Consider the following 27,500-nt stretch of genomic DNA (forward strand, 5'->3'; position numbering starts at 1 on the left):
AGGAAGCTATTTTTCTCTACAGGTGATTTAGAATAATGGTACTTACTCTTCTATTCCTGGAGGGGACTCAGGAGCCAGGCTGAGTGGTCTGATTCCCACATAGCAAACTCTCTGGTGATGGTACTCCAAGGTCATCTTTTTGATGGGAGGATTAGGTGAGCTTCAGGTTTGTGAGTGTGTGTGTGAGTGTGTGTGTGTGTGTGTGTGTGTGCACGCGTGTGCGTGTGTGCCTGTGTACACACATTGGTACTGGGGCTTGAACTCAGGATGTGGGTGCTGTCCCTTAGCATTTTCACTCAAGGCATGACTCCTCTTCTGGCTTTTTGCTGGTTAATTGCAGAGTCACATGGACTTTCCTGCCCAGGCTGGCTGTGAACCTTGATCCTCAGATCTCAGCCTCCTGAATAGCTACGATTACATACAGAAGCCACTTGAACCTGGCTTAGGTTGATTTGGATTACAGCTTGAGTTCCTTCCTTCCTTCCTTCCTTCCTTCCTTCCTTCCTTCCTTCCTTCCTTCCTTCCTTCCTTCCTTCCTTCCTTCCTTTTCCTTTCCTTCTTTCCTACTTTCTTTCTTTCTTTCTCTCTCCTTCCTTCCTTCCTTCCTTCCTTCCTTCCTTCCTTCCTTCCTTCCTTCTTTCTTTCTTTCTTTCTTTCTTTCTTTCTTTCTTTCTTTCTTTCTTTCTTTCTTTCTTTCTTTCTTTCTTTCTTTCTTTCTTTGCCAGTCTTGGGCTTGAAGTTGGCCTGGGCACTATCCCTGAGCTTCTTTTGCTCAAGGCTAGCTCTCTACCACCTGACCTGCTGTGCCACTTCTGGCTTTTTCTGTTTATGTGTTACTGAGAAATCGAACCCAGCGCTTCATGCATGCTAGACAAGCACTCTACCACTAAGCCATATTCCTAGCCCTTGAGTTGATTTTTTACCTTCTTCTTCCTGACCTATCTGTGTTCATTTGGCCTTCAGACTGGCTTTCTTCAATGTCACAATCAACATGGCCATGTTGTACAATTCCAAGGGAACTGTTTACCTCTCGCATAGTTGTTCATTTTGGGGCACCCCATGAAGAATCTACAAACATATTCTTGAAGGTCTGTGTGTTCCACATGCAAATTATTGTATTATTTTCATGTCATTTATGAATTATTATTAGAATGTTTAAACAAGTTCAAATTGCTTCAAGACATTTGAGTGCAAGAAATGTCACCTTTTTTAAATTGCATAAGTGAAACTACAAAAATGTCGGGGAGGCCCCCCCCACTTGTCAAGGGCTGATAAAATTGGAATCAGTCATCACTGGGATATTTCTTCCCAGTAGTTGTATTCATCAAGAACCCAGGCACTGCCAGGCCCTGAGTTCAAGCCTCAGTACCTGCACAAAAAGAAAAGCAAACCAGGCATCAACTTGTGCCTGAAAGTTGTCCCTAGCCATTGGTCTGTGCCATCAATTTGATGCTTCTGTCCAGTATTCTTGGGTGCTGGCGCTGAGCCATCTGTTGGGCACAGCTGTTCCCGGTGAGCTACAAAGATGTCCTTCATGGTGCTTGTCCTCATGGAATGACAACTCAACTGTTGAATAAGTTCTCTCTGTTGTAGCATGGCATGTGTTGTTCTTTGTGCTCTCACTCTGGACACTTGAGTTCTTTTGCCTGCAATCCCAGCTATACATGGAAGATGAAAATCAAGATGATTGAGGTTCAAAGCCAAGCCTGGGTAAAATGTTAGCAAGACCCCATCTTAACCAACAAGTTGGTCATGGTCATCTATAATCTCAACTACGGGGCATAGATAGGAGGATGGCTATCCAAGGCCAACCCTGGGGAAAAAAGCAAGACACTATCTGGAAAAGAACTCAAGCAAAACAAATGGTGGCTGGGGCCCATGGCTCAGATGGTAGAAGTACCTGCCTAGAAAGTGTGAAATCTTGAGTTCAAACCCTTGTATCACAAAAACAAAACAAAAACAATACTGATCTCTGTGAGAAAAGAGACCTTGTGAATTTCTCATGGCATCTCCATCAAGCTTCTGGAAGGACGCTTTCCACATAGTAGGCACTGTTGGATGAGTGACTAGACATTGGACTGTCTGGCAAATTTATAAAGCATATGGGATCATTTAATTTATGATTTGCTGTTAAGATTTAGGCAGGTACCTACTGATTTATATTCCAACTTGTATTCAAATGTTATTCATTCTGGGCGAGCACACCATTCATTGTGTATTTAACCAATTAGTGTGCCTATCTGTTATTTTTCTAGCTTGTCAAGATCACTTTGAAGGATAAGCCCTTAAAAATATCAATTTATTTTATCATCTGTGCATCGTCTAAAGACATGCTATTTGTTTAGTGCTATTCTGGTGTTAGAATTCTATAATTATCCTCATCAGAGAGGGAGGAACTGTACTCTTCCACCCACTGACAGTCCCTGAGTGATCACTGAGAGAATAATGTCCACTCAAACAAATATTCATTAAGCTCCCATTATGAAGCCAGATCAGCAAGCCACCTGGAGAAATCTGTCATGTGGTTCCTGGCCTCTGTTTTCTCTCAGCTAATTGAGGGAAGAGCACACACAAGTGAAAAGTTCAATATGGAAGGTAGACACTTCACTGGTATGCATTGCATTTAGGGTGATGGGGGTCAAATGCCAATTCTGATTGGCTGGTTTTTAATTCAGATCACTGAAGCACCTATTCTGATTGGTCAGAAGTCTCTTGGTTACTTGACCATCCATCCTGATTATCCAGGCTTCTACTTTGATTAGACACTGCTTATTAAAAATTTGTAGATTGCCACTGGATGCAATATTTTTTAAAAATAGGATGACAATTTTAAAATGATTGTATCTGCTTGATGAATGAGTCTTTCCTAGCTCAGGTTCTATGACAAAGCCATGGTGTAAAGAAGGTGAAGGAGGTCTGAATACGACCAAGGTAAGACTACCTCTGCCATAAGCCCCATAAACTTGGGCAAGGATCAAGGCCAATGGCCAGATGAAGACACTTCTCTTGGGGCCAGTGGTGAATCCCTAGGTACTCAGAATAAAAAAGAAGCCCCTTTTAACCACCAGTATTTCACACCTGTAATTCAAGATACTAAGGAGGCTGAGATCTGAGGATCAAGGTTTCAAGCCAGACTGAACAGGAAAGTCCATGAAACTCTTATCTCCAATTAACCACCAAAAAGCCAGAGTAGAGCTAGCCTTGAGTAGAAAAGCCAAACAAGAACATGAGGCTCTGAGTTTAAGCTCCAGCGCTGCGTACACACACACACACACACACACACACACACACACACACACACCACCACCACCACCACCACCACCACCACCACCACCACCACCACCACCACCACCACCACCACCACCACCACCACCACCACCACCACCACCACCACCACCCAAAAGAAGCCCTTAAGTTGCAACTCTTCTGAATGGTCCCACTTCTGGACAGGAATCATCTCACAGAGTCACAATGCAAACTCCTCTTTGTACAACTACTATGTGCTAATAAAAATATAAGTAAACAGTGAAGGAGAGAAAGTGATCAAGATGCATTGTACTCATATTCTGACTTGCTGAATTGAGAGCCCTTGTCACAACAGAAAAAGGTTTCTGAGGATAAAATGTTAGTTAGCCAAATTCATTCCTTTACATTAACCTAGGCATTGCCATGTATTTTGGGTAGAGTTTCTTGTAAACAAGTTTTGGGGTGTGGGGTGTGGTACTGGGACTTGAACTCAGAGCCTGGGAACCTTAGCTTTTTCGTTTAAAGACACTCTGCGACTTGAGCCACAGATCACTTCCAGCTAATTGGTGGTTAATTGTCTTCCCAGTGTGACTTTGAACCTTGATCTTCAAATCTCAGGCTCCTGAGTAGCTAGGATTATAGGCATGAGCCATTACCAGTTATTGGGGTAGAACATCTTGAAAAAGTTTTGAAAGTCTTTCTTTTTCTTAGTGGTAGGGATAGAACCCAGAGTCCTGCACAGTAGGCAAGCACTGTACTACTAAGCTACTATCTTCTACCTAAGGAAGTCTTTGCTAGTCAACCTTAAAATGGACTTTGATCCAATAGCTGAGTCCAGATTACTGAAAGTCCCAATCAGAATCCTAACTGATGTTGGGATGCTTATAGTATTAATAAAATGTATTTTATGACTTAAATTAGTGAAAAGACTTATTTGATCATCTATATGTGAAAGAATCACATATAGGTCATTAAGAGTTCATTAAGGAGAGAGTTTATGACCTGTCTGAGAGCTGTTTTCTCTCCCCCCCACACACACCTCTCACATCTATATCTCTATCTCTATCTCTCTGCTCTTCAAAGTAGTATGCAGTAGTAAAATGTCTTCCTGAAACTCCTGGGTCCCTTGCTTCCAGATTCAAACAGATTGGAATAGAGAGTTTAAATAAGCCAGATACCAGTGGCTGACACCTATAATCCTAGCTACTCAGGAGACTGGATCTACGGCTTTAGGTTTAAAGCCAGCCTGGGCAAGAAAATCCTTGAGATCCTTATCTCCAATTAACAATCAAAAAACCAGAAGTGGAGCCATAGCTCAAGTGGTAGGGCACTGGCCTTGAACAGAAAAAGCTAAGGGACAGGCTCTGAGTCCAAACCCTATTACTGGAGCAAGTAAATGAATATTAGGGGACTGGATCAGAAAATTCCTTTCCATCTTTAAAGTCTCTCAGGTTGCTGATCCATGCTCCCGTGACAGAATACCTGAGGACTGGAGATTCTGGTCTCACAGCATGGTCTCCCAAGCCTGCCCTCACCAAAATCCCTTGGTGGATGGAGGGATTTTCCAGCAGCCTCAGAGGACTTTTGGGGTCCCAGACAGGGTGTAGTTCTGGGAAATGGGGCCCCGAGGCACCTAGTTCCTTGTTCTAAGGTACATTTAGTTCACCCTTATGACTCAAGTCATTGGTACTTCTGTCTTCCCAAGAAGTACAAAGTTTCAGTCTTTCCCGAGGCAGTGATTTACAGTCACTACAGTACTGAATTAAAGACATAGAAAAAAAGAAAATCTGCTTTGTCTTTTGAGCCAAACCCAACCAGATTCTTGCCTCTGATTCCTGCTTCATATGGCTAATCATTTCTTGAAAAACTTGGAGAAGTTATTTCGTAATTAAACAGCCAAGACTTACAAACAGTGTTAAATCAGAGAATGTGTCCAACAGCTCCAGAACATCTGATAAAACGTTCTGTCTCTTTGCAACATTGCTTGTTTAGACAGAACTGTACAGTTCTGAGGAATTAACATGAAATTAAGCTAAGAGCTTTGATTATTGTGTGTGTGTGTGTGTTTGTGTGTGTGTGTGTGTGTGCGTGCGCGCGCGTGCGCACGCGCGCCAGTACTGAGGATTGAACTTGGGGACTAAGCACTGTCACTTAGCTTTGTTGCTCAAGTTGGCCCCATACCACTTGAGCCACAGCTCAACTTTCAGCTTTTTGCTGCCTAATTGGAGATGAGTCTCGTGTTCTTTTTCTGCCCTGACTGACTTTGAGCCATGATCCTCTGATCTTAGGCTTTGGAGGAGCTAGGAGAATAGGAGTGAGCCATATCACCAGGCTTGCTTACTTTGTTTTCAAAGACTAAACAATTAGAAAATGATGATGCTAATCTAGTAGAATGCTAAAACAAAAACAAAAACAAAAAACAGAATTTCTTTGGGTCAGGATGAAAATTCAAATTAAGAAAAACTGCTAATGAAATCACAATCACATAGTAATTTTCCACCTATTACTTGCAGGAATCCAAGTAGTTCAATCGCCTGATTAGGCCTGTTGGAAGGATTATTACAACATCTTAATCTTGCTGTCGTGAATAGCATCATTGGGGCTTAATATTCATTGAGATTTTTATGAAAGAAACAGAGAGGTTTCCATATGTCTCGAGAGCAAAACATTTGTGTTTCCCATCTGCTACTCAGGAGTAGTTTTGTGAAAAAAAAGAAATGCAAATTGCCTGGCTCTTTAATTACTTTGGGACTAGGCCACACTAGAGTTGGGACCTTGGGCAGCCAATTCACTGCTGGGAGAAGTAGTTTACTTAGCCACTAAATCAAAGAATTTTTATTTTTAATAAGCAAATACCATGAAAAGAAACTGAATACTAAAATTCTTTGTCCTTTTTTTTTTGGTGCCAGTTCTGGGATTTGAACTCAGGGCCTGGGTACTGTCCCTGAGCTTTTGTGCTCAAGGCTAGCACTCTATCACTTGAGCCAGGGCTCCACTTCTGGATTTTTTTGTAGTTAATTGGACATAAGAGTCTCATGGACTTTTCTGCTTGGGCTGGATTCAAACCACAATCCTCATATCTCAGCCTCCTGAGTAAGTAGGATTACAACTTTTCTCTACCAGCACTTGGATTACTGATGCTATTTCTAACTTTCCTTATAATTTCTCTCACTGCTATTATTAGAACATAGAATGTAAGAAGTTGACTAATGAGGGGTGGGAATGTGGCTTAGTGGTAGAGTGTTTGCCTAGCATGCACAAAGCCCTGGGTTCAGTTCCTCAGCACTACATAAGTGGTGCTGTGGCTCAAGTGGTAGAGTGCTAGCCTTGAGCATAAAAAAAGAAGCTGGGGGGGGGGGGGAGAAGGATTGACACTAGGGGGGAGGGGGGAGGCTGGGAAGGGATGTGAAGGGTAAACAAAGGAGGAGGCTGCAATGCTTGATAAGAAATGTACGCATTATCCTGCCCATGTAATTGTAACCCCTCTGTACAGTATGTTCACAAATAAAATTAAAAAAAAAAAAGAAGCTCAGGGACAGTGCCCAGGCCCTGAGTTCAAGCTCCAAGACTGGCAAAAAGACAAAAAAAGATTAAAAACAGAAGTTGACTCATATAAGTGGCCAGGACTTCTAGGGACCTCTTTTTTTTCTAGAAGATTATTTTTTGCTTAAGATGCCATCATACCAGTGACTGGAGAGATTGTTTATTCCAGTGTTTCTCAAAGTATGGGTGCCTCAGAGCATCCGATGAATACACAGTGGTGAGGAGGTGATGGGAGGAGGGGAAAACATTCCATGGACACAGTTCAACCTCTCCAAAGCTTTAATACACTGAGGTGCCTGAGCCTGTCCACAACTGGGCATGACAAACTCCTTTTTGGTCTTATGGCACCTGTGTTCTGCAGAATATTCATTGGGAAGCTGACTTAATCTAAACCCTTTTGTTTAAGTAGAAAGATGTCAGATGGACAAGGCCTGCTGTCAAGATCAGAATCAGCAGGTTTACTGTAAGCTCTCAGGAAAGTTGGCAGGGTCTTTTCCCACAGTTCCAGACAAACTAGACTCAGAAACTTGTCCCTGCCTCCCTGTCTCTGCCTTCCAGGTTCTCTTGAGTCCCAGGGCAGGACCCTCTGCTGCCAACCCCCCCTCACCATCATAACTTCAGGACTTAGGGAAAGTATAGTAGTTATATCCTCCCCACCTGGGGATACTAAGCTGAAATAAAATTCAACTAGAAGCCAGGAGCCAGTGGCTCACAGTGTAATCCTAGCTACTCAGGTGGCTGAGACCTGAGGATCATGGTTCAAAGCTATCACCAGCAGGAAAAGTTCATGAGACTCTTTTTTTTCTTTTTTGCCAGTCCTAGGGCTTGAACTCAGGGCCTGGGCACTGTCCCTGAGCCTCTCTGTGCTCAAGACTAGCACTCTACTAACTTGAGGCACAGCACCACTTCTGGCCTTTTCTGTTTATGTAGCACTGAGGAATCGAACCCAGTGCCACCACTAAGCCATATTCCCAGTCCTCATGAGACTCTTATCTCCAATTATCCACACTAGAAAGCCAAAGCCAGAAGTGGAGCTGTGGCTTAAGTGATAGAGAGCTAACCTTGAGCCAAAGAGCTCTGGGACAGCACCCAGGCCCTGAGTTCAAGCTTGAGGATGGACACACACAAATCAATCACCTAAAAAGAGAAGTATATCTACCCAGACTTATGACAATGCAAAGACTCAAACCCTTGATTTCTCAATAATATTCTGTATGTTTTGTTTTTGTATGTATGTGTGCTTTGTATTCGAGAAAGGGAAAAAAGGACTAATGTCAAGCTAACATTTGCCATTTTTCTTTTGTAGTGTTCTGTAGTTGGAGAATTATAGAATGTATCAACACTCACATGGGCCCAGGCTAATTTCCAATGACATTTAAAATGTTATAAAATGATCTACACAATGAAACATTATTAGAGATGAATTATTTAAATTTCTTGAGAGGATGACATTGTTACCTTCATGACTAACACAGGGCTGGGCATATATTAGCCACACAGTGCTAAATATGTTTGCATTAATTAGCAAATGATAATCTCATGATTCGTTTTAACAAGATTAAATAATGGCAATAATACATTAACTGTTCTAATATTCTCCTGTGAGGGCCAAGGCCATGAATTCTGGTTAAGTCTTATAAATACAGGCCATTTTAACACTCCTCATTTGGGATCTTCTGGTTTCATAAACAACTGCCTTGTGATGTATCTCTTTAGATAGTAATGAAAGGTAATATTTCTATACTTGACATTTAAACACATAGACAATGTGTTGGTAGATACCAAAGCCTATCTTCCAGGCACTGTAGAATTCCCCCTTTCAGCCACTTGGCCACATGTAAACACCCCAAGATGACACGTGGAATAATGCTGAGAAATGCATGATCCTTGAAAGGATCTGTGAGTCATCAAAGCAAGATTGAGTCATGTGGATAAATTATAGTTTGTGTTCTGCATATTTCACTCATTTAACAACTGCCTTTTCTTTTCTTTGAGACAAGGTCTTGATATGTCAACTAGGACTGTGTGGGTTCCATCCCCGATCAATCCTTCTCAGAGTGGAATTTATCGTTGGCATAGCACCACAGGCCAAAGTGGATATAGGGATGATCAAAGTTTGGTGGGGTCCACTTTTTGTGCTTAGTGTCACCAGACCTAGGGTAGGAAAGAGGGGGTATCAGATATAGGACTGTTCTTCCTAAACTACCATATTCTAGTGTGGTGCTCTGATGGTTTTCTAGGTCATTATAAATGTATTATCAGCCAAGGCAGGAAACAAGTTTGTTGGCTTCAGTCCTTATTTATTTATTGCTTTGCTGGTGGTAGAGTTCCAACTAAGGGCCTTGCACTCACTTGGCTTTCTTGCTCATTGTTGGCACTTGAACCATGCTTCTGGCATTGCTTTTTGCTACTTAATTGGAGATGGGATCTTCTGGGCTTTTTCTGAAGTTTTGCTTCAGACCTTGATCCTTGAGATCTCAGGCTCCCAAATAGCTACTATTATAGACATGAGCCACTGGTGCTTGGCTCATTCCTAACTTCTAAGTGTTTCAACATGATACATGAGCCTTATTTGGCTTTTACTAATATGGGCCTGGGTCTACTCTTAGAATAGTTTTGATTTTGAAGGTTTTTTTGTTGTTGTTGTTGTTGTTTTGGCCAGTCCTGAGGCTTGAACTCAGGGCCTGGACACTGTCCCTGAGTTTCTTTTGCTCAAGGCTAGCACTCTACCATTTGAACCAGAGCTCCACTTCCAGTTTCTTTTGGTTTTTAATTGGAGATTAGAGTCTCACAGGCTTTCCTGCTTGGACTGGCTTTGAAATGTGATCCTCAAATCTCAGCCTTCTGGGTTACTAGGACTACAGGCATGAGCCACTGGCACTCAGCTTTGATTTTGAGATATTTAATATACAATCATTATTATTTAATGAACAACTATTCCTCAGCATTCATGGAAACAGGCTCCAGGACCACTTTCAGATATAGTATAGTATTTATATATTTATATATAATTTATATAGTATTTATATATAATTTACATCTATTTATATAGCTTCAGTCATCCAGATGAGTTATGATACCTACTATAAAGTAAATGCTATGCAAATAGTTGTTACATTGTATTACAGAATCATGACAAGAAAAAAATCAGCACATGTTCAGTACAGATGCAATTTTTTTCAATTTTTCTTTTTTTTTTTTTGGTCAGTCATGGGGCCTGCACTCGGGGCCTGGGCACTCACCCCCAGCTCTTAGCTCAAGGCTAGCGCTCTAGCGCTCTACTACTCTACCACTTGAGCCACAGCACCACTTCCGACTTTTTCTGCTTTTGTGATACTGAGGAATTAAACCCAGGGCCTCATGCCTGCAAGGCAAGCACTCTACCGCTGAGCCACCTTCCCAGCCCTCAAATATTTTTGATTGTGGTTGATTGAATCTGCAGATATAAAACCCACAGAGAGCTGGGAATGTGGCTCAGTGGTAGAGTGCTTGCCTAGCATGCATGAAGCCCTGGGTTCAATTCCTCAGTACCACATAAACAGAAAAGGCCAGAAATGGTGTTGTGGCTCAAGTGGTAGAGAACTATCCTTGAGCAAAAGAAGCTCAGGGACAGTGCCCAGGCCTTGAGTCCAAGCCTTAGGACTGGCCAAAAAATAAAAAATAAGAACAACCACAGATACATAAGGCTGTCATCCCAGCTACACAAGAGGCTGTAGGTTTGAGGATGGCTGCCCCAAGCCAACCCTGGGCAAAAAGCATTTTTTTTTAAAAAAGCAAAAAAGGAGCTGGGCCCCCGTGTCTCATGCCTATAATCCTAGCTACCCAGGAGGCTAAGATCTGAGGATCGAGGTTGGAAGCCAGCCTGGGCAGAAAAGTCCCCATGAGACTCTTATCTCCAATTAACCACTCAAAAATCAGAAGTGATGTTGTGGCTCATGTAGTGGAGCACTAGCCTTGAGCACGAAGAAGCTCAGGGACAGTGGCCAGGCCTTGAGTTTAGGACCCACAACTGGCTGGGGGAGGGGGTGGGGGAGAGGAAGAATTGGAAGTATGGCTCAAGTAGTAGAGCACTTGCCTAGCAAACACCAGACTTTGAGTTCAATGAGGTTGAAATATGGATTGTGGGCAGGCCACTTTCTTATCAGACCAAATGAAGCAATGTTCCAACTCTGCCCCAATGTCCTGCTCAGTCTTGGCTCCTAATTCAACAGAACAAAGTCAGGGTTGAGGGTGAATAATTTTTCTTCCTGGAAAGCAGAAAATATAGGACATGGCTCTTTCCAAAGATTCAGGCTGCATCCTTGGTCCACGTCCCTGCCATTGCCTTGCCAAACCCTTCTGCCCAGCTGACTTCCTTAAGCTGCTTAGAGTTAAGAGCTGGCCACTTTGAAGAAGAATGGGCTAGAAAGGGAATGAGGCCAGACTTCCTGGATTGAACACTACTTCAGCAAATCCTTAAGCCTTTCTATATGTGTTGTCAGCTGTAAACTGAATAGGCTAATTCAGCCCCATTTTAGAGGGCAATGAGTGGCAGTTTTAATTAATGATGACCGTGACAGGTTTTGTCATGTAAAGTTACGTAGAAATGAAAAAGGAGAATTGGAGCTTTTTTTTTTTTTAACCCCAAATTTCCTAAGTTTGGAGTATATCCTCTATTCTGTTACCGTGGTTAAGGCTCTGTTTCCTGAGTGCAGACTCGCTAATGTAAGAGAGCCCAATTGGGCTCCCAGTACCTGGACAGAGAGTGGGTTTGGCACTGACGTGCAGGGACAAGGCTGGCGTCAGTGCATGTCTCAGATGTCTGGCTGGAGCGCAACACCAAGATCTACTGAGTCTGCTGGTGGCAGGTGAGGAACTGTCTGAGACTGCTAGGGATAGCAGTATACAAAGTATGCAACAAGATCAGCACTATGTAAGCTATCTTTCCTTATTTAAAGTCTGAGTCTATTGGGTGCCAGTGGCTCACACTGTAATTCTAGATACTCAGGAGGCTGAGATCTGAGGATCACGGTTTGAAGCCAGCAGGCAAAAAAGTCCGTGAGACTCTTATCACCAATAAACCACTCAGAAAAAGCCATAAGTGGTGCTGTGGCTCAAGTGGTAGACTACTAGTCTTGAGCACAAAGAGGCTCAGGGAGAGTGCCCAAGCCCTAAATTCAAGCCCCAGGACTAGCAGAAAGAAAAGTGGGGTGGGGGTGGGTGGGGAGGAAGGAAGGAAGGAAGGAAGGAAGAAAGGAAGGAAGGAAGGAAGGAAGGAAGGAAGGAAGGAAGGAAGGAAGGAAGGAAGGTAGGAAGGAAGGAAGGAAGGAAGGTAGGAAGGAAGGAAGGAAGGAAGGAAGGAAGTCTGAGTCTTACTCATATGGGCTCTATTTCACAGTTTACTAAAAGATATGGTTACATGATTTACCTGAAACCCTGGGAGTGGTGACTCATGCCTATAATCCCTGCTACTTGGGAAGCAGGTTAGAATTTCAGTTTGAAGCCCAGCCAAGCAAAAAGTTGGTGAAACCTGTCATCGCAGCTATGCAGGAGCCCAACACCAGGCAACAGCTCAAGATCCTATCTGAAAAATAATTAAAGGAAAAAGGGCTGAAGATGTAGCTCAAGTGGTAGACTGCCTGACTATTTAGTTGTGCAGCCTTGAGTTCAAATTAAGTCATACTAGTCCTTTTTAGAATCACACTATGGAGCTGGATACTGGTCTGTAATACTCAGGAGGTTGAGACCTGAGAGGTCATGGTTTGAAGTCAGCCAAACAGAAAAGCCTGTAAGAGTCCATTTCTAATTAACCAGGAAAATGCTGGACTCCATGCATGTCCTAAGTGGTAGAGCACCAAATATGAGCAAGCAAGCCCAGCATGACCATGAGGCCCTGAGTTCAACTCCTGATCCTGGCACACACACATCACATCAGAGAATTGTTGATTAGTTTGAGTAACGTGGGGTTTCTGCCTCTCAAATAGGTTCCACTAACAACACACACTTGTAGCAAATTGTGACATATTATTTCCTGGATATTATAGCTTGGATATAAAATATTCCCAAAGGCTCCTGTGTTGAGGTGTAGCCCCCAGCTAGTGGCATTACTGAGAGATTACTGGATCATGAGAAGATTGACTTCAGACTTCATTCATTAATCCATTGATTATGGATTGATGGGCTGTTAAGAGAAAGGGCCTAGCTGGAGGAAGTAGATGACTGGGCTGTGCCTTTGAAGGCTAACTCTTATCCCAGGTTCTTTCCCTCTCTCTCTAGTTACTGACAGTCTCCAAAGCTACATGCTCCTCATACCATGATGCTCTGCATCAATTTGGGCCTTGGAGCCAGCCAATCATGGACTGAAACCTCTGCAAACAATTCTTTCACCTTTGCATTGGTTTCCCTCTGGTGTTTTGTTATAGGGACAAAAAGCTGACTGACACATGATTGCTTTCTCTTAGTCTATAGTATTTCTAGTGTAGCATGCCATTGTGTTGTGAATGTGTTATACAGATTCTGGCTTAACATTAGATGACCTTGGGCTCCTTAAAAACTATGAGAGAGTCTTAATTCTTTTTATATTGCCCTAACATCAGTGACTTCTCTTTCCTCCTCCTCTTCCTCCTCTTCCTCCTCTTCCTCCTCCTCCTCCCCCTCCACTTACTCCTCCTCCTCCTCCTCTTCCTTTTCCTCCTCTTCCTCTTCTTCCTCCTCCTCCTCTTCCTTCTTCTTCTTCCTTTAATTCTTCTTCTTGGGGGGGGGCAAGTAATGAGGATTGAACTCAGAGCCTTGTACCTGCTAAGTAGGTACTCTGCCACTTGAGCCACCCTTCCTGCCCCTTTTGCATTGGTTCTTTTTAACGTAGGATTTCATTTTATGCTCAGGCTGGTGTGGCCTGCAATCTTCCTACTTATGCTTCTCCAAATTGCTGGGAATGATAGCCATGCTCCAGTGTACCTAGCCATTGTGCTTCCCCTATAGCTGGGTATCAGGTGCACACCATTGTGCCCAGACATCTGTTGAGATGGAGTTTTATGAATTTCTATGCCCCAATACTGACCTTGAACTCTGATCTCCTGATCTCTGACTCCCAGGTAGCTAGGATCACAGGTGTGGTGTGTCTCCCTCAGGTTTCATTATTCTCTATGAAGAAAAAGAAGTTTTTGTTGTAGTATCACTAATTTTCTGACCTTCGTGGAGAAAATAGTTTTCAATGAACATACTACATATAATTCATGCTCTACGGCTTAGGGAGAAGGTAGAGCAGTAGAGAAACTGCCTGAAGGAGGAAAGAGAACTTAGAGTCACCAGCTGTTAGGCCCCAGGCAACTGTGGCAATAAATCAGAGAAAGTCAGCTGGATGCCAGTGGCTCATGCCTGTATTCCTGGCTACTTAAGAGGCTGAGATCTGAGAATTGAGGTTCCAAGCCAGCCTGGGCAGAAAAATCTGTGAGAGTCTTTTTTTTTTTTGGTCTGGTCATGGGGCCTGAACTCTGGGCCTGGGCGCTGTCCCTCAGCTCTTCAGCTCAAGGCTAGCGCTCTACCACTTGAGCCACAGCGCCACTTCCAGCTTTTTTCTTTTTGCTTATGTGGTGCTGAGGAATCGAACCCAGGGCCTCATGCATGTAAGGCAAGCGCTCTACCACTGAGCCACCTTCCCAGCCCAAATCTGTGAGAGTCTTATCTCTACTTGGCCAATTAAAGCCAGAAGTGGAGCTCAAGTGGTAGAATATTAGCCTTGAGAAAAAAAAAAAAAAATCTCAGAGTTGCCTGGGCCCTGAATTCAAGTCCCACAATCAGAAAAAAGAAAAGAAAAAGAAAAAAATAGGCACTCTGTGGTGTTTTCTAAGCCCCTGTACAGAGCGCATTATTCAAGTAGCTGCCCTGGCCAGGGATAATGAGGGGTAGTCACCCTTCCCTAAGTTAAGATCACCAGATTCACTGTAGACTATTTGGAATTGGGACATTGGCCTCTGGCCAGCCACAAGTAGCTGTGGAATGAGGACAGCCTAGAACAGTGGCCATGGCTGTTTCCTGATGTGCCCTGCAAGTCAGAGAAAACTGGGCTACAAGAAGAGACTGAAGCTGTGTCAGAGGGAGAGATGAGAAACTGGGTCGCCCTGCGAGACAAAAGGAGGGGCAAGAGTATTGCTGTCCCCACTCCCAGTGGCCTCTCAGAGTTTTGTTGCCACCCCCCCATGGGGCCTGGCTGCCCTTCCTGCCCTGGCCCATGTCCAGTGCTCTGTCCACTTTAGCTCAGGCAAGGATGAGATATCTTGGTTATTTGAAACCCAAGGAGCCTTGGCTAAGACAGTGGGGTGGCAGGGAGAGGGGCCAGGCCAGGGCTCCGGCTTGCGTGGAAAGAGTCTGCTGCCTAATGTCCACCTGGTGGTCTATGAGAAGCACCCAGGGAAATTTTGCTGCTGCTGATTGGATGCAATATATTCATGGGTCTCGCTGAAGCAGTGTTCTTCTGGGGCACTTGCTTGTGGAACAAGAAAGTGAATGACGTTATTGATGGCAGACTAGAATTTGGTCTAACATAGAATTGTGTGTGTGTGTGTGTGTGTGTGTGTGTGTGTGTGTGTGTGTGTGTTAGTACTGGATCTTGAACTCAGAGCTTCATGCTCTTCCTTAGCTTTTTTCACTGTTCTACCACTTGAGCCACGCCTTTATTCCTGGCTTTTTGCTGGTTGTTTGGAGTTAAGAGTCTTCTACTTGGGCTGGCTTTGACCCAAGATCTTCTGGTCTCAGTCTGAGTTGCTAGGATTATAGGTGTGAGCCACTGGTACCCAGTCTTCCTCAGATTTCTTAAAATGCCAATATAGCAGGAAAAATATGAGGTTTTTTTCCCACCCCCCAAAATATGAGGTTTTGTAACATTTAAAAAAGACTTAAGATTTCAGTTAGCTGTGTTTATGTAATTCACTGGTATAATGCTAGCTCAGCCTAAGAAGAAAAACAGTATCTTTAGTCAGCTTTGTTTAGGAAAAACAACCTGTGTTTCTATGTTTCATCTCTCAGCCAGAACCATAAAAGCTGAATTTAACTTAAACAAGTAGATCTTGATATAATATAAAGAAAAATTGAAGCTGTCTATAAAATTGGAGCAGATTGTCCCTTCTTAACCTGAAATTCTATATTACTATATAGTTAACACATCAGATTGAGCATGGTAGTACATTCCTGTAATTCCAGCTACTTAGGAGGTAGAAGTAGGAGGATCACAGTTTTAGTCCAGCCTGGTTAGTGTGAGACCCTATCTGAAATAAACCAACAAAAACTAAAAGACCAAAGGCATAGCTCATTGGGAAAAAAATACCTGCCTAGCAAGCAGGTGGGGTCCTAAATTCAGTCCCAGTACCACACACATCAGAATGTGAGCACATATCAGAATGTGCTCCCTTATTGAGCTCTTATTCTATGTGATACATTAAGCTTAGTAAAATGATCAAGTAGATCAACTCTTCTTTCCTCAAGGTCAGTTATCCCATATGTAGACTGCTATGGTGGTCCAACTGTTTCTCACATTTTCTATTTCTGTTGTCTGCTCCTCTCTTTTATTCTGGGAATAAAATAACACTGCCACAGAGCTATATGTATGAAGAGCTACACTGTTCCCTGCCTTGTAATAAAAAAAAAAAAAAGGCTCAGAAGTGCCCGTATGGATGGATAATAAAGATATTCCTAATGAGCCAGGTGCTGGTGGCTCACATCTGTAATCCTAGCTACTCAGGAGGCTGAGATCTGAGCATCAAGGTTCAAAGCCAGCCAGGGCAGGAAAATCTGTGAGACTCTTATCTCCAATAAACCACCAGAAAAGCCGGAAGTGGTGCTATGGCTCAAGTGGTAGCCTTGAGCTGAAGAGCTCAGGGATGGCGCCCAGGCCCAGAGTTCAAGCCCCACGACTACAAAAAAAGAAAAAGAAAAAAAGAAGAAAAGAAAAAGAAAAGTGCATAAGACTCTTATCACCAGTTAACTACCAGAAAAACAGAAGTGTCACTGTAACTCAAAGTGGTAGAATGCTAGCCTTGAGCAAAGGAGCTCAGAAACAGTGCTCAGGCTCAGAGTTCAAGCCCCAGGACTGACAACAACAACAACAACAACAACAACCAAACAAACCTCCTGCCAGGAAGGTGCTCCAAAAGCTGTCTCCCCAAGCAGGATGTTCAGGCTCTTGTTTGACCAGCACTAGTCCTGTACTAGTGGCTCCTTGTACCACCTATTGGATTTTGAAAGAACAGTCTCTCAGCTTTTATCAAAGACAAGTCATCTTCTGCAGATACAATAGCCTTGTTGTTAAAACATTGCATTTTCCAAGGCTTTGCCCCCTTTCTGGTAGTTAATTAGAGATAAGAAAGACACAAACTTTTCTGCCTAGACTGGCTTTGAACCTCTACCCTCAGATCTCAGCCTCCTGAGTAGGTAGGATTACAGGTGTGAGCCACAGGCACCTGGCTAATTTCTTTATTGTTAATAAGCACAAGAAATTACACTTAGCATTGGTTGAACATTTAGGGTAAAGTATGCACAGTTTTATTTTCATATATATAACCTTATGAAAAAGGTATAGATTTTTTTTTAATTTTATAAATGGGGAAGCAATTCAGGGAGATTCAGTGGCTGTATACTTCCTGAGCTTCTAGGGAGGAGCCATTACATTATTTGCTGCTTATTATATAGCAGGCATTCCATAAATAGTTAAGTAAGTTCTCCAGTGTTAATAAATAGAGCCCTATTCTTAATACTGAATCCTTTAACTATTAGCCTTTTAATCAGTTTTTATCAAATGGAAAAACAAGTATTTCATATATGTGTGCCTGTGTACACGTTCCAAGGAGAAAATCAGGGCTCTCTACAGTAAGCTCATTCATCCCCAAATGAACACAAGTTGTCTTCCTAAGTTTAGAGATAAGTTGGTTGAGGCAGAGTCAGAATTCAATAGTCCCTTGGTTTCTTTTCATCACACTAACTTGAGACAAAAGAACATCAAAGGCAGGCATCCAGAAAGATTAGCGAGTGCTGGTAGCTCACATTTGTAATCCTAGCTGCTCAGGAGGCTGAGATTGGAGGGTCTTGTTTTGAAGCCAGCTTGGGTAGGAAAGTCCATGAGATTCTTATCTCTAATTAACCAGCAAAAAGTCAGAAATGGAGCTATAGCTCAAGTGGTAGAGTGCTAGGTTTGAGCAAAAGAGCTTGGGGGCAGTGCTCAGGCCCCTGAGTTCAAGCCCCAGGACCAGCACAAGAAAAATGAAAATGGAAAAAAAAAAAAAAAAGTAGTGATTGTCAGGCTCCTTCCTGAGGGGCAGAAGCAGCCGAGAAAAGCCACTTCCTTATACACCACCTGGCCCAATTGTTCTTCCGGGTCACTAGCCTGAAATTGCTCAAACTTGCAAAACAAGTTACATGCTAAAAGTTCCTGCTGACCCCGGCCATATAAACCCTGCCACAAACAGACTCTGGGCAACCTCTCTGATCCTGACCAGGGAGTTTACCCAGGAGCGCACTCTAATAAACTTTTCTTTTTATTCACTTTTTACCTCCTCCTGCGTGTTCTTTCTTCACCTAAAACCTTACAGTGATGTTTATTTCTAGGAGGTCATTTTAATTTCTCTCTGTTCTGTTTTCCAAAATTATTATTTACGTGAATTGCTTTTGCAAAGAGCAATAGAAAGGTAATTTAATGGGACATTTTTCTGCTCAGGTGACTCCAGGGCTTTTCAGTTTTCATTCACATATGCATCCTTCAAACTTGTCCACTTGAGATGCCTTTAATGTCAGGGAATGTGGGCATTTGCTACTGTTTTAGGCTGGAGTTATCTGGTCTGGAAAGTGTTCACGATCCTGGAAGGGATCCTTACTTACTCATGGAGCTCACTTCTGGAAGGGAAGCAAAGGGCCTCTTTAAAAAGCACTGAGCATAGCAGGGAATTGGCTACTGCTTAAAAGAGATCGCAAGGCCGGGTGTTGTGGAACACGCCTGTAATCCCAGCTACTCTGGGAACTGAGGCAGGTTGGGCAATTTAGAAAGACAGAGGCTCAATTTGGGGGAGGGGAGGGAAGGCTGCAGTGTTAGCTGAGTGACACAGCTAAGGAGGGTTCAACCCTTCTGCTGCAAAACCCAAACAAAATATGACTTCGGAGCAAAGCAAACCTAAGGCACAGGCACGGCCTGCAAGGGACTTCGAAACCATAGAAGGCGGGGGGGGGGGGGGGGGGGGGAGGGGGGGGGGGTGCCTGGGCTCCGAACCTGCCTCACCATGAGCAGCAGCCCAAAGAAAGGACACCGCGCACGCGCAGAGCCGCCCGCCCCGCCGTCCTCAACACCGCCCTGGGCGGGGCCCCACTGACCAAGCCGGACCTCCAGCACCACCGAGAAGAGCGCCTAGAGAGGACGGACGCGCGCGCCGCCGCTCCGCTCCACCCCTCCGCTCGCCTCGATTTCGGAAGTCGCGTGCGAGGGCTCGCCGGAGGCAGCCGTAGCTAGAGCGCGAGGCCGGGAGCCCGGCGAGAGGAGGCGCCATGCCCGTGAGTTGTTTACCTCGGGCGTTCCGTCGGTCGAAGGGTCTCAGGGTGCTCCCGGGCGAGCGCGGCGGGGTGGCTGGGGGCTGCCCGCACCCCTCCTCGGGGCGTGCTCGTGGCGGGGCCCTGCGCGGGGGGAGGCCGGCCCGTGGCGGGGTGGGGGTGGGGGCGGGGAGCGCCCTCCCGGCCTCACCCCGCCTGATCGGCGGGGACAGGGAATTCCTGCCGGGGTTCAGCCGGCTTGGCTTGGCTGCGATGGTTTGGGCATTCGGGGGCCGTCCGAGCTCAGTCTCCGGGTCCGATCGGATGGAATTGGGGGGGGTACCCTGGCCTCGGGGGTACTTGGCTCCCCCCCACCCCTCCCTCCCTTCCCCAGCGAGCCTGGAGTCGGTCTCCTCCTCAGAGATGAGATTTTGTTCCATTTAGTGAAGAACGGGATTAACGGTCCCCGGTCTGCGCCCCGGGCATCATAATGCGCCCCATCGCAGGGGGACATGGGGGGGGGACGACACAAAAGTGTGGATGGCAGTGATCAGGCTTTTTTTTAAAGTCACTTTCGATAGCTGACGTGTTCCCCCCGCGGGGTAGGACTGTTGTTATGATTTGCGTGTTGTGTTTTTCCATACGGTTCCATCTGCGAGCTTTGAGGCTTAATTCCAGTGTTTTGTGTTTAAATCCAGTTGGCTAGAGATTTACTCCATCCGTCCTTGGAAGACGAGAAGAAAAAGCATAAAAAGAAACGGCTAGTTCAAAGTCCAAATTCTTATTTTATGGATGTAAAATGTCCAGGTAAAAAACCTTACTACTTTTTTTTTCCTTACGGAAACGTCTGTGTACATTGGCTATTATTGCTGTTTTGGTGTGTACTTTCAAACTCATATGGTTCCTCCGTTGGCTCAGAGTGAGATCGCAGCCATGTCAGAATAATAAATATGATGAAACCAGAGTAGAAACCTGTTGGGGATGGGGAGTGAAGATGGACCTTCAGATTAAGTCTTTACACTGTTCAGATGAGTCTTCTTTCCCATAATGCAGTGAAAAGTCTGTTGGCTCTTCTGTCTGAATCTGTTTGCCCGGAATGGTGGCTGCCAGCCAGATGGCTACTGTGTACTTGAAAGGTGACTGGTCTAAGTAGAGCTGAGGGATGGCTACTTGTGCCTCAAGTGATCGAGCACCTGCCCCAACAAGAACAAGGCCCTAAGTTCAAACCTAAGTACCTTGCAGAAGAGATACTATTTAAGGGTAAAATATACCCTAGACTTTGAGGTAATATTAGGAGTATGTTGAACAAGTGCTATATTTTCATACTTAATGTTACCTTTATTTATTTTTTTTTAAAGGTTGCTACAAGATTACCACGGTTTTCAGCCATGCTCAGACAGTGGTTCTTTGTGTAGGCTGTTCCACAGTGCTGTGCCAACCTACAGGAGGGAAAGCCAGGCTTACAGAAGGTATATACTATGAAATTTCTGACCCAGCCATGAGTTTATTCTCTTCTATTCATGCTGGTACTGGGGTTTGAACACATTTAGCTTTTCGTTCAAGGCTGGCACTCTACCACTTATGTCACAACTTCTGGCATCTTGCTGGTAATTTGGAGATAAGAATCTGACCAACTTTCCTGCCATGGTTGCCTTCAAATCACTATCCTCAGATCTCAGCTTTCTGAGCAGCTAGGATTTACAGGTGTGAACCACCAACTCCTGGCTAGGACACAGGATTTTTAAAAAAACATAATTAAAATTTTCTCATATTTTGTTTGATATGTATTCAGTACATATGACTTAAGATAGTTCTTTAAAAAATTTTTTTATCAGGCTGGGAATGTGGCTTGCTGGTAGAGTGCTTGCCTAGCATACACTGGGCCCGATTCCTCAGTACCACATAACCAGGAAAGGCTGGAAGTGGCACTGGGGTTTTTTTAGTAATATTTTCAGATTTCAAGTACTTGAAAGAGGCTGTGATATCTTGGGGATCTGTGGGTTCCATGTTCTTTCTGTGAGAGTTGCCAAAGGACTAGACAAAATAAATCTATGGTCTGTTTGCTCAGCATAAGATGTTTAATTATTCTCACAATATACTTGCAAGATTTGTGAAACCTTTATGTTAGTAAGCTAGAATCTTGGATACCTGTGCTGACAGACTCTCCATAGCAGGGTTTACTTCATAGTTCCTAACAGAGCTCTATTTAGAACTCTACTAAGCTTTACTAAGTTCTCTTTAGCTTTGAGTGAACTATTTGGGAAAAAGGAAGGTGGATCAGTATGGTCAAATTACATGTGAAAACATCGCAGTGAAACCTATTTTGTATAGTTAGTACATGCTACTTTTAAAGGAAAATAAAAGCTAGGGAATTAAAATAATTGCTAAAAATTCAGTGAGTCTTCAAACTGTTTAATCCTTGAATTCAGGTTCATGGTAGTAAATTGCTCCTTTATATCATGACTAAAGCTATAGTGTCAATTTTGCTCCTATTAAAATATAACTAATATATAATATTAAGCAGATTTTATGATCTAAAAGAATATATAATTTGTATATGCTAACTGAATATTCCCTAAACTTAACTTTTTACTTAAAGAAGTACTTACTGCTTCTAAAATAACACCAAAAGTGTAATAAACTTGTTCACTACATACTCATGATTCTTTTACAGGTTGTTCCTTTAGAAGAAAGCAACACTAATGATCTATACAACTTTCTGAATTTACATTTCCTCACAGAAAGCCTTACCAGAAGTTCAGTGACTCTACCAAGATAATGTAATTATGTTTGATTTTGTAAGGTACATAACAATGATTTCCTATTTTGGTGTCTGTTTTTCAATAAAGTTTTGATTATGGAAAAATTCCTGTTTTTCTTTAAATGTGTAAGATATACATTTACTTATATTGTGTATGGGATTTTTAGCTTAAACATTTAAGAAGTGTGTTTTGGGACTGGAGGCTTGGCTTATAGTAGAGTGCCAGCTGTGAGCAAGAAAGCTGAGTAAGAGCTGAGGAGATATATGAGCATAACTGTAATGTGTCGTCTGTGTTTTACTTTTGCATTGATTTGAAAATTATGTTTTATTTACAGTTATTAAAATCCCTGGGGATTAAACCCAGTACTTGCATATATGTGGCAGGTGCTGTACCACTAAACTGTTATCTCAAGCCCCTAAAACTTATGTGACTCCCTTTTTACTAAACTATTGATAAAATTTCATGCAATTTTTTTATTGTGACTTTTGTAGGTTTGTAAATTTTCTAAGATAAGGGAAGGCAGGATAATTCACACAGTAAATAGAGCTAAGAGGGATTTTTTTTTGCTTGCATTCATCAAAAGGTGGAGATCCAAAGGAATGCATTTCAAGGCAAAAAATTTAACAAGATGCCATTACAATAAACCAGGTGTGGTGATAGACACCTGTTTTCCCAGCTATGGCTTTAAAGTCCTCAAAATCAAGCACTATTAAGAGTTCTGTATTTTCCTATGTTGTTCCAGGAACATAACTGAGGGTTAACTGTTATTTGTACAAGGCACCCCCACACTGAATGACATAGAGTAATGATGGTTTATTTGTCATGATTGGATTGGTTAGCTACTTTCCTGGCTTGTAACTTCCTTTAGCTGGAGGCAGAACTAAGTTGGAAAGCCCGTGATGGCTTTAGTCATGTGTCTGCAGCTGGTGCCAGCCAGCAAGAAGTTCATCTCAGGGAAGATACTCTAGTTTTCTTACAGGCTTAGAGATCTGAAAGTCCAAGAGTAGGAACTGTGTAGCATTATTTCTACCCCATCTTATGGTTAAGAGGAAGTCACAGCCAAGTTGGCTGTTTTAGGGAGTAGAGAACAGCTCCACCTTTGGATGGGAAGAGGCAAAAATCACATCGAAGAGATGCATGTGTAGTGGGATGACAGGAAACGCCATTAATTTACTACCTTTAGAAGAACTCTGATACTTAGTAGTATGGTTATTCATTCCCTAACCTAGGAACTAGTCCATAACCAAGTCTTAGAGAAATGCTTTCTTTTTCCTGGTCAGAATAAGTACAGACTAAGTGGGAAATTTACAGTAGAAGAAATAAAGGATTTGGGATTTCCATCCATTCTATCTGTAGTCAAGGGCAGATATTTAAAGTGTTGCTATATATACAAACTATAGAGTTTAGGCTCATGGACTTCTCTTCTTGATCTGGATTTGAACCACAAGACTCAGATTTCAGCCTCCTGTGTAGCTAGGATTGCAGGTATGAGCTACCAGTGTCTGGTGGACCTGACGTTTTGCTGGTTATTACCAAGATAGGGTCTCATAACTATCTTTTTGGCCCAGGCTGGCCTTGACTCAGTCCTTCCATTTTCAGCCTAAGTTTCTTGGTTTGTAGGTATGAGCCACCAGCATCCAGCTAGGACAATTCTTTTTTTTTTTTTTTAAATCTTTTTCCTTTTTTTGGTACATGTCTCAGAGCTTGAATTAAGGACTTGGGTGCTGACTGAGCATTTTGTTCAAGGCTAGTACTCTACCACTTGCATCACAGCTCCATTTTTTTTTCCTTTTTTTTGGTGGTGGTAATTGGAGATCTCAGACTTTTCTGCCCAGGCTGGCTTTGAACTGCAATTCTCAGATCTCAGCCTCCTGAGTAACTAGAATTACAGGCCTGAACACTGGCAGCTAACTTAAGTCAAATTCTTTTTTTTTTTTTTTTTTTTTTTGGTGCGGTCGTGGGGCCTGAACTCTGGGCCTGGGCGCTGTCCCTTAGCTCTTCAGCTCAAGGCTAGTACTCTACCACTTGAGCCATAGCGCCACTTTCGGCTTTTTTCTTTTTGCTTATGTGGTGCTGAGGAATCGAACCCAGGGCCTCAGGCATGCAAGGCAAGCGCTCTACCACTGAGCCACCTTCCCAGCCCCTTAAGTCAAATTCTTAATTGGAGATTCGTGAGCCACTGATAGTTGTATGTGTTGTTTGATTGGTTAGTTTGGCTTTTTTTTTTTGTTGGTACTCAGGTTTGAACTTGGCCTTCAACTTGCTAGGCAGGTGCTCTGCAAGTTGAGCCACATCCCTATCTCTTTTGCTTTTGTTATTTCTTTAAGAGTCTCACCTTTTTGCTTGGCCTGGATCACGATCCTATTTATGCCTTCTAACTAGCAAGGATGGCAAGTGTGCACTACTGCACTCAGTTTTTGATTGAGATGGGATCTTTTGTCTGGTCTAGCTTTAAATCACAATCCTCCCAATCTCTGCAATTTTTTCCCCCTTTTCTCTGCCTCTTAAATAGTTGGAATTATAGGTAGGAACCACAGTGCCTGATTTTTTTTTTTCCTGGTGTTGGACCTGGGGCTTGAACTCAAAGGCTGGGCTTGGTCTCTGAGCTTTTTAACCAAAGGCTAGTACTCTACCACTTGAGCTACACCTCCACTTCTGGCAGTTTTCGGGGTCGTTAATTAGAGATGAGTCCGTCACAATTTTCCTGCCTCGCCTGGCTTTTTTTTTTTTTTTTTTTGGTCGGTCATGGGGCCTGGGTGCTGTCCCTCAGCTCTTCAGCTGAAGGCTAGTGCTCTACCACTTGAGTATCAGCCCCAATTCTGGCTTTTTCTGTTTTTGTGGTACTGAGGAAACAAACCCAGGGCCTCATGCATGCAAAGCAAGCACTCTACCACTGAGCCACCTTCCCAGCCCCTGGCCTGGCTTTAAACCATGATCTTCAGATCTCAGACCTCCCAAGTAGGTAGAATTACGGGTATGAGCCACCAGCATCCAGCTTGTCTCATTTTTAAGAAGGTTCAGTACTCTTGCCAGAGCTTGAGCAAGAATGAAAAAAAAAATCAATTAGTTGGAAACAAGGGTCTTGTTCATAATACACACTACCTTCATTAGGGTTCAGCACACTGAACTTGTCTCTGATGTCCAGACAACGCTCTTCCAACTGAAATGCTGCTTCTCTGGTGGCTCTAGGTGTTTGGTCTTTTGGCCTGTAGTCTCTGCAATAGTTAAGAAGCACTCTTTATCACAATAAGGAGCTGTTTTCTTTAAAAACCGTTATTTGATTTACTCTTGTTTATATTTTATATTTATATTTTAGAGTAACATGAAAGGAGGCAGGCTCCGATTGCTTACACTTGTAATTCTAGTTACTCAGGAAGGCTGAGATCTGAGGATTACAGGTCAAAGCCAGCCCAGGCAGGAAAGTCCATGGGACTCATCCAAATAACCACCAGAAAACGAAGTGATGCTGTGGCTCAAGTGGCAGAGTGCTCATCTTGAGTTGAAGAGCTCAGGGACAGAGCCCAGGTTGAGTTCAAGCCCCATGACTGCCAAAAACAAAAACAAAAAACAAACAACCCCCCCCACACACACACAAATGGAAGGCATGACATTTTTATGTTTATCAGAAAGGACATGGATGGTAATGCTTGTCGAACATGAACACCCAAGAACTAAGACATGAAATGGATTTGCTGTAGGGAACTGCTCTTTATACTTAATACAATCCAGGGATAGCCATCCTTTTGTAATGTAGAATATGAAGAAACAGGCTTAGGTCTCAGATCTACACAAAAATCCCACTTTTATTAGAGTATCTAAAACTTTGATTTTTTTTTTCCTAACTGCAGTGGCACACTGGTAATCTCCGATACAGATCTATGAGTTTTACAACAAATATCGCAAGGTCAACACTAGAATAAATGTGTGAAGCCATTCTCCAACATGTGCCCTTAACTCCCCACTTCCAGTATTCATCCATGTGTTTGTTTGTACAGCCCTCCCCAACACTGAATCAGGGTTGAAAGGAACTATGTCTATTTAACACTCAGGAAGAGTAATCATTGAGGATCCAGGTCAGAGTGTGGCTGCAAACATCCAAGCTGTTTTTCAGTGATTCCTACTTTTTTCCAATAGTATTGGGTCCCATCGGACTTATGGGAAAAGGCCATGTGCCATCATGTAACACTTGAGGCTCCCTTATAAAATAAACGGTCTCTGAGCTTGTACTGGTTCATCCTGTGTCACTTGCTCTGGCAGCTAAGCATCTCAGTAGAGGAGCTCATATGGTCAAAAACGAAGAACTGAGTCCAGGCCCATGAGTAAGCCACACTGGAAGCATCTCCTCTGGTTCAGAGTCACACAACTAGAATACCTTGTCTGTAGCCTCCTTGCAGACTCTACACTGGGACCATCTTCCCCATTCTTTCTCCATCCCTGAGCCTCAGCTGCTGAGGTGGTATAAGTGCTGTTCTCTTGGCTGCCATACACACAGCAACACAATTCCTCGTGATCTTGTTTTCTGCTGTCATATTATGTAGAGGCTCTTGTGGAATGTGATTTTTCTCTATTACATATTCAAATACTACATTTCTATCAGAATATTTTATTCCAAGAGCTTACACTTTGAAAAAAGTAGAAATAATAGGTTACTTCCCTGAGTGTAAAGAACTCATTCTAAAATAGTTACACAATTAAGCAATTAGAAGTACATAATTCTCAGCATTTTACTCTATTAAAAACTTAAGAATTCCATGTATCTTGGAAGGTCAGTGTTTGTTAACAGTCAAATCGGTCTTTATCAAATTCCAGGGCAATCTTCAGGGCCGTGCTGTTTAGGCCAACAGACTGCATGTTACAGATGATAGAAACAATCACCCCTCGTGGGGGAACCTTGTCACTCAAGGCCTCCGTATCCAGTTCTTCAGGCAGGATCAGTAGGACGCTGCTGGCCCCCACTGCACCGCCAGTATGTGAGGCGTAATGCCGCTGCTTTCTACAAGAGCCATATGTCTGCTTCTTCTCCACAACACCCCATGCCATTGCATATTGACCCTCTTTATCCCAAGACATTTCTGTGTTAGGGACTGGTGTCCACATCATAACCATTGTTTCTGGCTTGAGATATCCAGGTAAGAGGTTTTCATTGGTGTTCTTAAACAGCCTGACCTGGTAACCGTACAGCATTGCATTCCCAAATTTTAGCATGTCACCCACTGTGGACAGAAATCCACCACCAGCCCACTTATAGGAGTTATCCACGTAAGGCGTGTTGATAAGACGTCTCTTCTTATTGTAAACATAAAATCTAAAATGAAATAAGAATGGTCATTAAAAGTTCAGTAGTCGATTCTTGACTTACAACTAGGAAAAATGTATACAGAAGACAAGTTGCGTCTCAATGTAATAATGCATTCAGCACAAATAACCTAATGAGACAGACTGCTGGGTAATCTGTGAACTAAAGCA

General features: G+C 43.2%; 2 protein-coding genes and 1 long non-coding RNA gene across 4 annotated transcripts in view; 1 reads left to right on the forward strand and 2 right to left on the reverse strand.

Annotated features, from left to right (window-relative positions):
• Window positions 1-1,319: 1,319 nt before the first annotated feature.
• Window positions 1,320-19,972, reverse strand: LOC138808937 (uncharacterized). 2 transcript variants are annotated; one of them, XR_011366643.1, is made up of 4 exons: window positions 19,310-19,972; window positions 13,829-13,911; window positions 12,197-12,352; window positions 1,320-1,658 (listed from the first exon to the last, which is right to left on the reverse strand). It is a non-coding gene; the product is annotated as an uncharacterized lncRNA (long non-coding RNA). The 2 variants fall into 2 exon arrangements; XR_011366644.1 differs by lacking the exon at window positions 19,310-19,972 and adding an exon at window positions 16,891-16,972.
• On the forward strand, window positions 19,191-22,151 carry Rps27l (ribosomal protein S27 like). The gene is made up of 4 exons (XM_069995218.1): window positions 19,191-19,296; window positions 19,971-20,079; window positions 20,631-20,741; window positions 21,947-22,151. The coding sequence occupies exons 1-4, from the start codon at window positions 19,291-19,293 to the stop codon at window positions 21,973-21,975; spliced, it is 255 nt and encodes an 84-aa protein (XP_069851319.1). The 5' UTR covers window positions 19,191-19,290; the 3' UTR covers window positions 21,976-22,151.
• Window positions 22,152-25,819: 3,668 nt separating this feature from the next.
• The window catches only part of Lactb (lactamase beta), a 16,896-nt gene continuing 15,215 nt past the window's right edge, over window positions 25,820-27,500 (reverse strand). Inside the window, exon 6 of the mRNA XM_069995220.1 lies at window positions 25,820-27,339. Within this exon, the coding sequence (XP_069851321.1) occupies window positions 26,811-27,339 (529 nt within the window). The 3' untranslated portion in view covers window positions 25,820-26,810. The remainder of the gene's footprint in view (window positions 27,340-27,500) is intronic.

Source organism: Dipodomys merriami, unplaced genomic scaffold, assembly GCF_024711535.1.
Source record: "Dipodomys merriami isolate MVZ:Mamm:240054 unplaced genomic scaffold, mDipMer1.0.p SCAF_48, whole genome shotgun sequence".
NCBI lineage: Eukaryota > Metazoa > Chordata > Mammalia > Rodentia > Heteromyidae > Dipodomys > Dipodomys merriami.